This window comes from Cydia pomonella, chromosome 4, assembly GCF_033807575.1.
Source record: "Cydia pomonella isolate Wapato2018A chromosome 4, ilCydPomo1, whole genome shotgun sequence".
Classification (NCBI taxonomy): Eukaryota; Metazoa; Arthropoda; class Insecta; order Lepidoptera; family Tortricidae; genus Cydia; species Cydia pomonella.
In genome coordinates this window covers 5,681,394-5,698,624 of record NC_084706.1, presented here as the reverse complement: position 1 = coordinate 5,698,624, position 17,231 = coordinate 5,681,394, and the positions used below count along the sequence as shown (strand labels likewise).

At 39.7% G+C, this 17,231-nt stretch overlaps 1 protein-coding gene across 1 annotated transcript in view; it reads left to right on the top strand.

The window, feature by feature from the left end:
• The window catches only part of LOC133516917 (tyrosine-protein phosphatase 10D-like), a 79,153-nt gene extending 62,542 nt beyond the window's left edge, over positions 1-16,611 (top strand). Inside the window, exons 22-28 of the mRNA XM_061849960.1 lie at positions 2,996-3,200; positions 4,201-4,388; positions 5,307-5,434; positions 5,551-5,765; positions 9,745-9,970; positions 11,522-11,606; positions 15,113-16,611. Of these exons, the coding sequence (XP_061705944.1) occupies positions 2,996-3,200; positions 4,201-4,388; positions 5,307-5,434; positions 5,551-5,765; positions 9,745-9,970; positions 11,522-11,606; positions 15,113-15,144 (1,079 nt within the window). The 3' untranslated portion in view covers positions 15,145-16,611. The remainder of the gene's footprint in view (positions 1-2,995; positions 3,201-4,200; positions 4,389-5,306; positions 5,435-5,550; positions 5,766-9,744; positions 9,971-11,521; positions 11,607-15,112) is intronic.
• The last annotated feature ends 620 nt before the right edge of the window (positions 16,612-17,231 follow it).

Sequence of the window (17,231 nt, the reverse complement as noted above, 5' to 3'; positions counted from 1 at the left end):
TTGTTTTATTCGTCCAAAATGCCACTTACTTCTCGGACTTATTTACACATAAAATTATACGTCTGACCTTGTCATCATATTTTCATTGTCAGCTAACATTTTTATATGTACTAAGTCCTCGCTTTGCGATTGACCCATATATTGAGCCAGCTTTATATTTATGTTCGCTAAATAAAATAGTAAAATTGAAAGTTTTAATTATTTATTTAATTACTGATGTTTTGCATGATCAGTTATAACTATTAAAGTGTTTAGCTGTCGTATTCCTCTAACTCACAGTGTAAATGCGAAACTATGGAAGGTTTAAACCGTTACTACGGAAATTTGATATGAAGTTTTGAGTTAGGAACGTTGCTCAAAAATACCACGTACTTTTAAATACGGAATATCCAGAAACATATCATTCATAAATCCTTTATAAAACAAGATCACTGACTCAATAAAGACAAAATAAAATTTTATTACTTTTAAATGCGCTAGCAACTGATATGTTTACGCTGGCCGTTATTGTGTGAGAGTGTAAGTTCCACATGGCCTACAGATACAAAATAAAAATATTGACTGAAATTAACAAGCAACCATACATGGCAAAATACACTGGCATTTTGAATTTTTCATCGACGCTTTTGCTAATCAAACTAAAAATTTTGTCAATCTGAAGTTGTTCTGCTGCCGCGGGGTGAGGTAAATCCATTCGGGGCAGGGTGGGTAGTGTGTGACGTCATTCTGTGTGAAATACTATTACTTATTCTGTGCCCTTAGTTATCAGTGAATCAACCTGCACGTGCTGAGTGTTGAACAAGAGTACATTAATATTCTCGGCCGCGAGCCGATACGTTATCTAGATTGTTCTAGATAATGCGATAATTATACTGAGCACCAGCGAACACTTGAAGCCAAATAAACACGCGGTCAAAGGATAAACTTTCTAAACCTTTGCGATGCTTTTTACTAAATAACAAACATAAAAATGTGTTTCAAAACAAATATATTTCTCTCGGCGCGGCAGCGAAGATGATAAATAATATAAATTATTAGTTTATCGATTGATAAAAACTCATTTTACTAGTGAGCTTCGAGTACCAATGACGGGTATGTGACATTTTTATTTTACTTTTTGTTGTCTCGTATAGTCTATTTTGTGTCGAACAGACATCGTAAGTTTTATCTCATATAAGATGGAATTTGTATCAGTAATCACCGCATGCACCGTACCTGACGCGTCTTATACATAATGTACCATATCTTATTACAAATGTACAGATTTCATATATTTATGAAGTCATAAAATCCTGGTAGTGGTAGTTATACAGTCGCCATCAGATATTTGGAAGCAGCCAAGGTGTCCAAATATTTCTAAGCAAGACTAAATTATTGAAAAAACACGTTCTCAGATTTTTTTGCCATTGCAATAGTTATGATATAAATTGCATTTGCAGTGTGCAGAATTTATTGAAATTTAGTCTTGCTCAGAAATATTTGGACACCTTGGCTGCTTCGAAATATCTGATGGCGACTGTACCATTAGGTAGTGAAAACTGCTTAGTTATTCGATTATATTTTAGCGGTTGATTTCCTTTAAAGATAATTAGTAAGAACTAATTAAATTAGCCAAATTTTAATATGATTTTTAAAAAGAAAAATAAATAGAGGTTTCTATTCAGCCGCCGCTCCCCATCGGGAAGCCATATAAGTTCTGCTGCGGTTCGTGTTACAAACCACTACTTTTTTTGTCTAGTAAAAACGTAATTCAGTCGTCTAAGGCGTACCGTTGTGGCTGCGACTCAAGTATTTTGTTTGTTAATTAAACCATACTGTTGTGTTATTAAATTAAAGTGAGTTAGAGGTAACATAATACCTATACTGTTATTTACGTGTGTATGTTTCAATCTTATCATCATTTGTTAGCGTCGTATAAAGGCCATTGTTTTCAACACCACATTGTTTGTAGTTTGTATGTTTTAGATATGTATTGATATCGTCTTATTTTATATTATTAAAAAAAAACCGTTTACAACAAGTCGATTCTCGAGTGTCGGTACTAGTGTGTACCTTATTTTATGATTTATTAATTAACAACGCATAACTTCGAAATAGTATCATATTAGCCTAAAACAACCTAATAAAAAATTAAGACATTCCTTGAACAGAAACCTGTGCCGTCATGCATCTAAAATACCCTTCAAATTACTATGGAGAAATTTGTTCAGACTGTAATGTTGATACTCATTTTTTATTGGTTTTCTGTTAGCATCGAGATCTTTTTGTGAAATAGTGTTTTTTTATGTATATGCTGTTGATATGAATAAAGTTATGAAAAACAAAAACTTTTTTGATATTTTCATTGTATGGGAATCACATTCATGTGCCGATACAGGAAACAGTTGCAGTAATGACCTGAAATTTAATTTCAGAGAAGATTAATTTCCGAAAATTGCTAATTAAGGTACATGCTAGTCAGTAGGTACAATTTGTTTTACAATGAATGGGATCAAGTAGGTATGTTATTTTCCAAAAATATTAAAAAGCCCCGAGAATCGACTCTGTTCTTCAGAATCACTATTATTATCGCTTGCTAAAAAATATGAGAAATGATTTTATTTTAGTGGTCTTACTCGACCAATAGCGTTGTCTTAATTATTTTATCTACACACATATCATAAACCCTGTATTATGCTTTCAATGTCCGCAAATTATGGCCAGCTTAAAGGTAAACTAGTATCATAGAAAAAGTTTCTTATGTGTGAAAATATTTTTGTTGCTTATCTATTAATTCTATTATGAACAGTGAAAACCAAAGGAATTTGATTTAACCTCAATTCTGACATCAGTCGAGATGACGTTTTATTTGAAATGTCAATTGCACACAGTGTAATCAATTCTGCAATGGCGGTATGTATACAAAATGTTATCGTGTAGATACCTACACGACACATACGTGTACTAAGTATTTTACGGAAAAATAAAGTAAAGCGTGTGTTACGTGGGCTTGCAGAGGTGGACAACACGGCGTGGATCATCGGCGTGTGCGCGGGGGCGGCGTGCCTGGCGGCGGCGGGCGCGGCGTGGGCGGCGCTGCGGCGGCGCCGGCCGCGCGCCGCGCCCGCCGCCGCCGCGCCCGCGCCGCGCACCTCGCGCCCCGTGCCCGTCGCCGACTTCGTCGACCACTACCGGCTCATGTCTGCCGATTCTGACTTTAGGTATACCTTTATATTTTTTTCATCACACTTGCTTGAAAAAGATCTTGTTTCATGCAGGTGTGCTGAAGGACAAAGGTCTATTTTGTTCCCGTGGGAGTTAAGGATTGTGAAAATAAATAAAAATTTTTTTTAATTATTTCCCTTATTCATACAAACCAAGCAACATACATGAGTTTTACTTTTAAAATACTGACGTTTATAATTTAATATTTTTGTTTATATTTAATTTGATTAATTTAACAGCCGTTTAATATATTTTTACATAATTTTCAATCGTGGCTGAATGCCGAATAGGTCTGTGCCTTCGATGCCTCATCTGCCAAGATATTACAAAATGGCGGACGAATGTTTGATATGTCCCCGTATTTAAGAATTATTTCGCTTATAATTTAGTTTTTTCTTCGCAAGTGTGATGAAAAACATTGTGTGCAACTCCGGGGGTAAGTATATTGCAAACTCGGGGCTTTAATTCCCTCCAGCCTCCGGCTGTCGGGAATTACCACCCTCGTATCCAAACTTTCACTTACCCCCCACGTTGCACAATGTACTATTGTTGAGCTTAGATTATACCTTGGAACAATAAACGATTTAAAATTAAATTATTTTGAGTTTTTAGTCCATACAAATCTTCAAGATAATTCAATGATTTTTGCGATTTCGAATTTGGTTGGTCTTATAGAAAACTCGTTTGGTGTGACATTAATATCGTCTTTTCTAAGCCACCCACTAAGACTTTAACCTAATCCGTCCATCTAAACCACAAATCACCTCTACTTCGAGATGGATCATATTTCATATAAGACAAGTCAAATTCACCACACATATTTCACAATTCCAGTGAATACGGACTGTTTAAATACAAATTGGTTAAGGATGTAACATGTAACTGGGTAATGATCCGCCGGGTAGCGTTGTACAAGAAAAAATGCACCTATGTGTGGTTTTCATAATCGTTTCATTATGCGGTATTGTGATCTCAACAACGTATATGCACGTACAGGTTTAGCGAGGAGTTCGAAGAGCTGAAGCACGTGGGGCGCGAGCAGCCGTGCACGGCGGCGGACCTGCCCGTGAACCGGCCCAAGAACCGGTTCACCAACATCCTGCCCTACGACCACTCGCGCTACAAGCTGCAGCCCGTCGACGACGAGGAGGGCTCCGACTACATCAACGCCAACTACGTGCCGGGTATCCTTAATATTGACAATATGCCTCATTTTTTGACAGATGTCGGTCTCTAATAAACCTACATTTTTATCGTATCCCAGCAACGTCCAAAATGCGAAAATAATTCAAGTGCTTACACCGTGAGTTTATTTATTTATTTATACAAGGAATTCCAACAGCTTTAAAAAATACATTAAACTTTTTAGATAGTAGTACAGAGCCAATTACAGGAACTCACAAATAGAAACTGTATATATAATTACAAAGTACACACTAGATACAAAAGCACATGTGACACAAGATATTACAATATGAAATATATCAAGGTTACAATTAATAAAAAGAGAGACCAAGAAATAGATATGAGCAATAAGTAAGAACACTTATAACTTATGAAATTTAGAAATAACGCACGGCCTGTGACGTCATGTCATACGAGTAAATATTACACCTACGCTTAGGATCTTTTCCTCGAAATTACGTAAAATTATATATTTTCTACAAACATTACGGCTAGGTACGAAAACATTCCTTAAAATAATTACAATAGGTAATTAAATACTAAAACATTGAGATATTAGCAATTTATAATTAATTGTTTAGCTACAATCAATTTGGGAATGAAAATACGCAGTTGTCCTTATTATTTATATTATTTTTCCTACACCTACGGTACGCATTTTATTTTTATAAATACATTAATATTGGACATTCTTACACAAATTGACTAAGTACAAGAAGGCTTGTGTTGTGGGTACTCAGACAAGAATAAATATAAAACATATAAATACGTAGAAAACATCCATGACTCAGGAACAAATATCCGTGCTCACCACACGAATAAATGCCCTTCAATACGCAGGATCACTACCCACTAGGCCAGAACGGTCGCCAAAGTTAACATTGGAAATAATGTAATAAAGTTCATGTTAACCACAGGTCATTCAAGCCCGCGCGAGTTCATAGTGACGCAGGGCCCGCTGCACTGCACGCGCGACGACTTCTGGCGTATGGTGTGGGAGTCCGGTTCGCGTGCCATAGTCATGCTGACCAGATGCGTGGAGAAGGTGAACACTCGCCATACTAAATTCTATAGAATACACCGCTGAAGTTACTTAGTTATAGCTCCGATGAACGCCTTGCTTACTTTTTATCTTCACATAGTGACGTGGTCCGTTCGCAGGGCCGCGAGAAATGCGACCGCTACTGGCCGTACGACACTCGGCCGGTGTACTACGGCGACATCGCCGTGACCGCGCTCAACGAGTCGCGCTTCCCCGACTGGACCGTCACTGAACTGCTTGCCTCGCGCGGCGCCGAGCAGCGCGTGGTCAAGCACTTCCACTTCACCACGTGGCCCGACTTCGGCGTGCCCGACCCGCCCACCACGCTGGCCAGGTCCGTACTCAGTACTCAATACAATACGTCATGCCAATGCTAACTTAGCGTGGTTGAAGTCTAACACGTTGAGTAGCTGACCTCGCGCGGCTTTAGCCGCCCTATGCATGTTTTTATATTGAATCTTCACACGATTTTACGAATGCCATGATTATATTTAGCAGCGTCCGTCCAACCAAAACCTTACTAGGTTAAAATTGGACTATTAGAATAAAATCACGAAAACATGTGTAATTTACATTTAATTTCAGTTATTGAATATCATTATCCTGCATACCACTGCAGTATAATATTTAAATAAACTAGCTAGTGGTATAGCTAGGGGACGAGATGAGACAAATTTTAAACAGAATTAGGTACATTTGATTGACATATCTTCAGTCGCATATTTCTAATTTTCTGGCTTTACACCCCCTCTTAAGAAATAGGTACCGATCAGTATGAATTTATGCGTGGGCAGGATACTTTGCGGCGTGCCGCAATTTGAAGAATACGTCACTGAAGAAATGCTATATTTTAGATTTATAACATTTATATTCTCCTATTGTAAAAAGTACATGTATACATGTGCGAAATTCAATTTCAAATTGATGTCGACGTAAAACACGGACGTCACTTCTCTGGAATATCAAGTTCCACATTATCTCTAATTCCATTATATAGGTGTTTTTAAACCCTTGGCCAAATTTCGAGTGGTGAATATATAGGTCATTCTTTACTGAGCAACTTTTACTATGGGATCAATCCTGAAATCGCGAAAAATTGGCTCTCATAGAAAACATCGGCATCATTTATCGAGATTTGTCGTGGTGCTATACTAAAAAGTTGTTCAGTATTACCTATATCGGCGCCCCCATTGGAAACTCACGTATCTGCTATTTTTGCTAAATTGACTTTTTGATGTAAATATGCACGAAATAGGAGAATGCACCTACTCACAAATTTTCATAGATCTATCCACAGAACTATATCGAGATAACGAAAAGAGTTCCTCGATTTGTAAGGGAACCGAGCTGTAGCATTTTGCGAAGATACGTTGACGTCACGAGTGTAATTTAGTGATGGGAAACATAAGTCGCACGAAAACGATTCAAACGCATTGATTATAAAGCGGAAATCCAATTCTAGGTATCATATAGGATTTTCCTTCCTATAAAGCTAGAACAGGTGTTGCGTTCGCCCTAGGATAGGGGATAGTCCGTCGGTGGTAAACAAGCATACGACCCGCCTGGTGGTAAGCAGGCTCCGTAGCCAATGGATGCCGGCAACTCCAGAGGAGTTACATGCGCGGTGCCGACCATAACACTCCACACCCTCGGTGAGCTCTGGCAACCTTTAACCCAACCACACAAAATTGTATCGAACAATGAGTAATTTTGTTGCTAAAGCCTGACTTGTCACGCGGGAAGTGGTCAGGAGCCGACTGCTGTTCGCGGCGAGCTTTGGAGCCGTCCGGCGACTATTTAGACGCGAGGGACATATACTCTTTCCTTCTATCTCGATATAGTTCTGTGGATCTATTTTCTATGGTTTCAGAGTTACATTTGTACAAATCTGAATGTTTATATGACTGCACCCATTGTAAACTCACAACTTTTAGTTAAGGTAATTTTATGAAAGATTTTGTCCCATAGTAAACTTACCAATTGGGAATATTCACATATTCACTGTGTCAAATATTATATTATATATAATATATGAAGTAAGTATAGCAAATTAACGAATCTAGTTATTTCGTTACTTTGCTATGGTGGTGATTATTAATTACCCAGCAACATGACTAGCCTACAGTACTTATATTTGCGAATGTGGTATATTCGTCAATTAGCTATTATTGAAGATCATTTAAAGGTCTCTTTATTAGTTTTTCTTAAATAACTCCTTAACGCTGGACCAAAGCAAAAAATGTTCTTTCACGCAAATAATCTATATAACATTGCCTACAAGAAAGATTTCGTACACTTTTTCGCTAGGATCAACATTTAAAAAGATATTAAAGCGGGAAAGTTAATTAAAATCAATTTTATGCTTCATTGCTTCTATGCTTCATTTTTCTATATCTTCGTAAATAACTCATAAACGGTGGCCAAAAGCAAAAAATGCTGTTAAACGTAAATAATTTACACAAAATTTTCTACAAACAAGATTCAGTACACTTTTTGAAAGTATCAATATTTAAAGAGATATTCAAGAGGGAAAGTTAATTCAAATCGATTCTAAGGTCCTTTTCTTTCGTTTTACGTAAATAATTTGTAAAGTATGACCCATAGCAAAAAAATGTCTGATACATCAATAATTACCATAAAATTTTCTATAAGAAACATGTAAAACACTTTTCGCTAGGATCAATATTCAAAAAAATCCTAAAGCGGGAATGTTAATGATAATAAATTTTAAAGTCCCTTTTTAGTTTTTCGTAAGTAACTCGTAAACGGTAGCCCGTAGCAAAACACGTTCCTATACATAAATAATGCACATAATATTTCCTAGAAAAAACACTGATCACTTTTCTCATTCTAGGATCATTATTTAAGAAGATATTGTAGGTGGTACGTTAATTACAATCAATTCGTATGTACTTTTTTTTAGTTGTTCGTAAATAACTCGTAAACGGTGCTCCAGTGAAAAAAAAATTAAACATAAATACTTAACATATTTAAAATGTTCTATAAAAAGATTTCCTACGCTTTTTCGATAGGATCAATATTTAATGAGATATTATTTTAATTGTTTATGTACAAGAACCTGTTTTGCTATGAGCTGCCGTTTTCGAGTTATTTGCGAAAAAATAAGAAGCGACTTTAAAATTGATTATTATTAATATTCCCGCGTTAGTACCTTTTTAAATGTTGACCCTAGCGAAAAGTGTTCTGTATATATTTCTTGTAGAAAATTTTATGGTTATTATTTGTGTATGAGATATTTTTTTGCTATGGGTCACACTTTACAAATTATTTACGAAAAACGAAAGAAAAGGAACCTTAGAATTGATTTAAACTAATTCCCTACCCGTTAGCGCCACCCTCATCCATCAGTACTTTCAGTATGTTGTGTTAGGCAACTTTACCTACAATTATACCAAAATTCGCTGATACACGTATTATTTCCGCCATTAGGCTGTTTTTTGTCTTCGTTTGGTGGGCTATAAACAGTTATAACTACTTGTAACCTATACTAAAATGCAATAGTTACAGTGATGAAATACAACCTCAATAGTACTTTTACCACTTCGTTTGTATTTTCTGACACATTTAATATAATATATTATAAGATATTCCTGGGATCAAAAGTAAATACCTACTCATTCGCAACTTTACAAAAAAAAAACGTATTCACAATTTCACATGCACATAGGAAACTTACGGAAGTGGCATTTCCGTAACTTTACATTGGTTCAAAATGTTTGGAATATATTTTTTACTTACGAAAGTGGCTTTTGCGTCAGTTTGTTTACTATGGTGTATAGGTTGACCTTTTTTGCTGTCTATGGAGTCATAAAGTTGCGAAAGTGCATTTACTTCTGTACCCCTAGTGTAAATATTTTTGACAGCGAAACGTGACGTACGCGTTTGCGTTAAGTGTCATTTTGTATGAGATTTTTGACTTTCCAAAACGTCCCGCTTGGCGCGCTGTTCAAAAACCCATACAAAATGAGACTTAACTCAAACGCGTACGTCACGTTTCGCTATCGACTAAATTTACACTAGGGGTACTGACTACAATAACGTAATGTATATCTGACACATGGATCATATAATCCATACTTTTTGGATCCCTTATGTATATAAAATACCAGTTCAACCGCAACATTGACAAGTAAAAAAAAAGTTAAAATCATTTTACAACTTAAAATCCTTCCCCTCAAGAATGTCTTTTTTTGCAGATACTCGTAGGTAACTTTTCCATGGGGGCGACGATATATTCACCTCGTAACATATGCCTAGGTTGACAAAACGTCCCGTATGTGTATTGTATGCAGGTTCGTGCGTGCGTTCCGCGAGCGCTGCCCGCCCGATGCGCGGCCGGTGGTGGTGCACTGCTCGGCCGGCGTGGGCCGCTCCGGCACATTCATCACGCTGGACCGCGCGCTGCAGCAGCTCGCGGCCCGCGCCGACACGCTCGACATCTTCGGCATGGTGTACGCCATGCGCCGCGAGCGCGTGTGGATGGTGCAGACGGAGCAGCAGTACATCTGCATCCACCAGGTATGATACTGTGGTGGCGCACTGCTCGGCCGGCGTGGGCCGCTCCGGCACATTCATCACGCTGGACCGCGCGCTGCAGCAGCTCGCGGCCCGCGCCGACACGCTCGACATCTTCGGCATGGTGTACGCCATGCGCCGCGAGCGCGTGTGGATGGTGCAGACGGAGCAGCAGTACATCTGCATCCACCAGGTATGATACTGTGGTGGCGCACTGCTCGGCCGGCGTGGGCCGCTCCGGCACATTCATCACGCTGGACCGCGCGCTGCAGCAGCTCGCGGCCCGCGCCGACACGCTCGACATCTTCGGCATGGTGTACGCCATGCGCCGCGAGCGCGTGTGGATGGTGCAGACGGAGCAGCAGTACATCTGCATCCACCAGGTATGATACTGTGGTGGCGCACTGCTCGGCCGGCGTGGGCCGCTCCGGCACATTCATCACGCTGGACCGCGCGCTGCAGCAGCTCGCGGCCCGCGCCGACACGCTCGACATCTTCGGCATGGTGTACGCCATGCGCCGCGAGCGCGTGTGGATGGTGCAGACGGAGCAGCAGTACATCTGCATCCACCAGGTATGATACTGTGGTGGCGCACTGCTCGGCCGGCGTGGGCCGCTCCGGCACATTCATCACGCTGGACCGCGCGCTGCAGCAGCTCGCGGCCCGCGCCGACACGCTCGACATCTTCGGCATGGTGTACGCCATGCGCCGCGAGCGCGTGTGGATGGTGCAGACGGAGCAGCAGTACATCTGCATCCACCAGGTATGATACTGTGGTGGCGCACTGCTCGGCCGGCGTGGGCCGCTCCGGCACATTCATCACGCTGGACCGCGCGCTGCAGCAGCTCGCGGCCCGCGCCGACACGCTCGACATCTTCGGCATGGTGTACGCCATGCGCCGCGAGCGCGTGTGGATGGTGCAGACGGAGCAGCAGTACATCTGCATCCACCAGGTATGATACTGTGGTGGCGCACTGCTCGGCCGGCGTGGGCCGCTCCGGCACATTCATCACGCTGGACCGCGCGCTGCAGCAGCTCGCGGCCCGCGCCGACACGCTCGACATCTTCGGCATGGTGTACGCCATGCGCCGCGAGCGCGTGTGGATGGTGCAGACGGAGCAGCAGTACATCTGCATCCACCAGGTATGATACTGTGGTGGCGCACTGCTCGGCCGGCGTGGGCCGCTCCGGCACATTCATCACGCTGGACCGCGCGCTGCAGCAGCTCGCGGCCCGCGCCGACACGCTCGACATCTTCGGCATGGTGTACGCCATGCGCCGCGAGCGCGTGTGGATGGTGCAGACGGAGCAGCAGTACATCTGCATCCACCAGGTATGATACAGTGGTGGCGCACTGCTCGGCCGGCGTGGGCCGCTCCGGCACCTTCATCACGCTGGACCGCGCGCTGCAGCAGCTCGCGGCCCGCGCCGACACGCCTGACATCTTCGCCATGCGCCGCGAGCATGTCAACGAACGAAAAGAAAAAGTTGATTCATCCATAAATAGCATAATTATAGCATGTCTAATGCAATAATGTTGGTCGTGTGTTCCAGTGCGTGGTGGCAGCGCTGGAGGGCGCGGACCTGCAGCCGCCGCTCGGCCTCAACCACCACATGCACCACAACCAAGCCTTCGAAGGTAAGCCACCACAGTCACCACACCGGGGTTCCACTAAATATATGAGCACTACCTTTTTACTTTGCTCGATTTGGTGCCTTATTCGTCCTTATTACTTCGTTAAGTTCAAAGTAATCGGGCAAAACTGCCAAACTACTGAGATAAAGCACACCAAAGTATATCTTGTATTAATATAATAGTTCTGTTGTCTTGAAACTGCACCTTCCATTTTGAAATTTTAGTATTCTTATGTTTTTTTTTTCTACCTAAAATCGCAAGTTCTTTCGATCCCCGAACAACTATGGGAGAAGCCAGGTTTTTAAGTAGCCACTTGCAGTATTTTGGTACTTTCGGAATTAACTTTTATTTTTGTAGTAAAACACTTATTTCCCGCCACCTACACAAAGGGTATAGCCGGTTAAGCATCGCCAAACTGCCCTTAGCGAAAAAAATAATTTCCTTTTACTGGATTATTAACTTATACATATGTAGTGCTTTCACCAAGAATTAAGCCTCTAATGCTTCAGGTTTTAAAAGAAATGCAAAAAAAGAAAAAAACATGCTTATTTTATTACAGCCAAAGTACTAATCCGATTTCTTTGCAATTTGGGTATGTCGTATATAAAATTAAGGTCGTTTTCTGAAAAAAAAATATATTGAATTATCTCTTGAAAAAATAGTAAAAAATTGAGTTGAAAAGTTTCAGAAAAATTAAAAAATTACATGCAAGATTGCGACAGTTATCAAATAATATTTCATGTAGATTTAATAATGTTTAACATGTAAAAAATTTAAAATCGGGATTAACAATGTGAAAAACTCGCATCTGTAACATCACATACATTCTTTTCGGATAATCGGTTAGTATGCAGTCTTGCTCGCCCCTCCGCCCCCTCCGGGCCCGGCCGGCTCACCCCGCCGCCGCCGCCGCCTCCGCTCCATACATCCGGCTCCGTTTCCATACATATTATTAGCAATCAGTTACCTTCTTCACTCACTCGGATAATATAATGAAAAAGCACGAGTGGTATAATATACTGAAAAAGCACGCGTGTTTATTAATATCTAGATCATATATGAGCCAAAAATCGGTGGAATAAAAACGCCGTTTTGAGCAAGTGTGTTGAAATAGTTATTTACGATACAAGTGCAGAAAATAGGAAATTCGCAACGAGTTTTAAATCGACACGAGTTGCGTTATCTATTCGCACGTGTATCGTACAACGTTTTACAGTACACATTACTCTTTAAAATCTCGACATATGCACGGAAAGTGCTCATTCCCACGCGTGCGGGAAAGTAGTACCATATGTACTGTAAAAGCATTTATATTGCAATACGTCACATTCTAAATTCAAATTCGTAAAGATTGCGTTCACAACATACTGCATTCGTTTATTGTCTACTTTGCTTGTATAAAGAGAAAGTATAATGGGATGTTACAAATTCGAGTTTTTCACACTTGTTAATCCCGATTTTAATTTTTGAGAAAAATATATGTTAAACATTATTAAATTCTACATGAAACATATAAAATTGATAACTGTCGCAATCTCGCACGAAATTTTTTAATTTTTCTGAAAATTTTCAACCTAATTTTTTGCTATTTTTTCAAGAGGTAATTCAATATATTTTTTTTCAGAAAACGACATTAATTGTATATACAACATACGAAACATACAGAAATCGGATTAGTACTTTGGCTGTAATAAAATAAAAATGTTTTTTCTTTTTTTGCATTTTTTTTTAAACCTGAAGCATTTGAATTTAAAGGCTTAATTTTTGGTGAAAGCACTACATATATATAGGTTAATAATCCAGTAAAGGGAAATTATTTTTTTCGCTAAGAGCAGTTTGGCCATGCTTACTCGGCTACCCTTCGACTTAACTAACGCGTAACTTTAGCAAACTCGTGCCCCCGAGTATGACAGCCAATCTTCGGCGCTATACGGCGTCATTACGTTGTAAACGAATTGATAAACGTTAACTTTTGATGATCAGAGCTACCGCGTAATGTATAGAGCCGTACAGCGCCGTCTATGCTGTCAAATTCGCGACACGTATTTGTCTAATACAGTCAGCGAATCTTCAACTTTAGGCACACTACCTCACGAAATAGTACCGGAGGCAGATACTCGAAAGTGTTTTGAAGAGAAAACCCGTGCGTAGGTGGTGGCAGCTGACACACAGTCGACAAGTTACAGAAGGCGGCGGAATCCAGTAAATAGCTTGTCCCCTGAATGTTGTGTGTCTCCTTGTCTATCGATGATCGCATGCGCTCCCATTAACCATCCAATTTTAATTTCGAATGCATACCAGCAAACTCCGTAAGGTTCAGTCTACGTATGAACTACGAAAGATACATTTTGCATAGTTACTTGAACGACTGAATCAGGTGTTTTTTTATTGCATATGCATATGTAGAGTTGTAGATCTTTATAATTAATACGCATTGATGTTTTGAAACTTTGATCGACTAATCCCTTGATGATGACATTATGAAGTGTTTATGATGTAGCAGAGCATGCGAGTGCATATCGCTATTGAATGATCAAGATAACACCTGATCATTCATCATTGGCTCGATTTGGTGCCTTATTCGTTCGCTCTGCCTGATCACTTATTTTAGTTTATTATTCGTCCAATTCGTTTTCATTTCCTCACTAATATGTTTCATTCGCTATTGTCTACTGTTAATGTTAACATAGAGGTCACTTTTAATTTTTATCTCTATTGTTTAAATCTCATTATCTATTTTTCACAAGTCTTTTTATATTTGTAAGCTTAGAACGAGTGGGCTGCAACAGTATCTTGCGTGTTGTGTAGTTTACTACTGATCCCTTTCTAATTAATAGTATTCATATATAATTAATAGTATAGTAGTCAATTAATAAAGTATTAATTGACTGTATTGACTGGGTAAAACGAAGAAACGATCAGCGAATATGACTAAACTGAAGCAATGTAACAATAGGATTTTGAAGTGAATGGGTCGAATACATTATATTTGCTATACTTGGGGTGCTGCTCGGAAGCGGTCACTGACGGCATCCCTCGTTTGTACAGGTGTTGCATGCCACAGTGCCAAAACAAGTGATCGTTCCGAATAGCACCTTGAGGCACACCCCACACGGGCTGAAATTATCAGTTATTAACCACCGGAATCTCTATGGGTACGGAATTGATTCTAATTTCCATACAAAATAGACAGGCGTCATGGACGATATCCGAATTTGTTTCGTGACCATAGACATTTTTGTGTTTAATTTCTGATCATTTCAGCCCATGTGGGGTGTGCTTAAAGTGTTTTATAGTACATATGGTGCTACTTTACCGCCCTAACTAGGGCGGTAACTAGCACTATACGTGCGTATATCGAAAATTTAAAGGGCTATTGTATGCCATGCCCTTTCGGTTGTGTTTTAATATATCGCTACTCGTTGCGAATTTCCTACTTTTCACACTTGTATCGTAATATACTATTATGTTTCTTCAAATATATATTAAGATTTATTTATATTTTTCAGACGACGAGGGCATCGCAGAGTCCGGCATGTGAGACGTCGCACCTAACTTACTATACATTCTCTCGTTATAGATATAGATACATATAAGTCACAGCTGTTTAGCGTTAAGTTTTGTATTCATATATTTTTATATACGTCGTTCACTGAATGAAAAGGACCAATTTTAAAATGTTTTGTATATAAGTAGCTAGGAGTGTACAGTCAGCAGCGGAGGCAACTAAGCGAGTCGAGTGTTCATATTATGCAAGACGTCTCTCTCTCTCTCTCCCTCTCTTATTCTCTTAACAAAAATAACGTGTACATATCATTCTGAACACCTGGCCCACTTAGCTACTTCTTAGTCGGCATTGTGTCTATGTACCTTGATGAAATCATGTTGAATTTAGATTATTTTAAAATATTGACTTTTAGATGTTATTTATTTTTTATTAAAACAACAACGGCATCTCAAATATGTACTTAAATATAATTTAGTCGTCTGCTCAGCGATGTTTTTAAAAGGAATGTTCGTAGTTGTATAAGTCCCGTTAAACATACGTTAATTAAATTTCATGCTGCATCAGTTTAAGGAACGTGTGTGCAACTATACAAGGTGTAACAAAACTAGTGAAGATCCGTTTAAATTCATATTCGGTACGTGTTCCGATTAGAAAAAAGTATAAGAAAACATTTTTGACCTTTGTATGGAGGGTTGGCCGACTTAAACGACCTGCCCCATAGACAAAAAAATATTGCTCGTCAAAAAATTTTTTCCAAATTTTCCTAAACAGAACACTATACCAAATACGCTCTTAAACGGATCCCCGCTATTTTTGTTAAACCTTGTAGGTTTACCACTACTTCAGGCGGTTGGTAAAGATTTTCTAGTAGATGTTAGCTGTGTTGTGGGACTAGTTTATAAATTCTTACATGCAGCCAAGCCTTCAATCAGTCCGTAGCGGGCCATAATAACTCTTACCAACCGCCCCAGTTGACAGGATAGTGAACGACTGCTTCTCCATACATAGCCCCTTTTTTCCTTCCTGGATATTGATTCAATGGAAATATGTCTACCCAATTTATTGTATATTGACCATAGATATGCCCTTGCGTTTAGCTTTAAAGTTTGGAGCAAAAAACAAATTGTATACAATTTTTTTTAAACTCCCAACTCGAAAAAAGTAGGGGCATAGCCATAGTTAATATTCATCAAATCGCGTAAAAATATTTTCTACAATGTTAATATCCAGAGAGGAAAATGGGAACTACGTTTGTATGGAGAAGCGGTTTCCCTGTCTTCTTCAACGGTAGACCTATTTTGCAGCATGTGCAGCAGCAGCTGACGCGTGGAGACCGTCCATTATATTATATTGTAACAGAATTGAATTAACTACTAATCCGGTCGGAGCGTTCGGAACGCTCAGAGTTCTGTGTCTAACATGGTTCTGACTAACGTCGATTTAGGTACAATTAACTTACAATAAGCACTTGTGTAATAAATACACGTATTTTTGTACTTATTTTGTGTTTTATTTTATTATGCTGCTCCAAAGTATATTTTTTATAGAAAAACGTTCAACAACATATGACTACTAAATAATAATGACAAAGTTTTAGCTACGGATGTGATCGAAGATGGTAGGGTCGTATAGATGTGCTATACGCGTGCGCCCGTGAGGGACAGAACATACGAAATGCGACGAAATTATAAACACGTATTAACATTCCTGACAACATACCAAAAACAAACGTATTATATGCTCTTTGCCAAAAACAACCTACGTAATTTGCCCACCATAAACCATACTAAAATTTACGTTGGGGAATAAAAAAAACGGGTCAAGTGCGAGTTCGTTTTGCTCGCTCACCGAGGGTTGCGTACAAACTTTGAATTATCTCGTGTAACTGTAAAAGCGTTCATTTTTTTTTTCATTTTAATTAATACAATTTCTTCTTCTGCCGTGCCTTATCCCTTTATTTGGGGGTCGGCTCTCGTCGTTTTACGGCGCCAAGACAGCCGGTCTTGGGTTGTCTGCTTGACCCGTTGAGCTCGTTCTAAATCATTAGCAACGGTTGGCCACCAGGTCGCCCTCTACCTTTCTTTTTATCCGGGATAGCTGGGGCCTTCTTTACAGCGTTG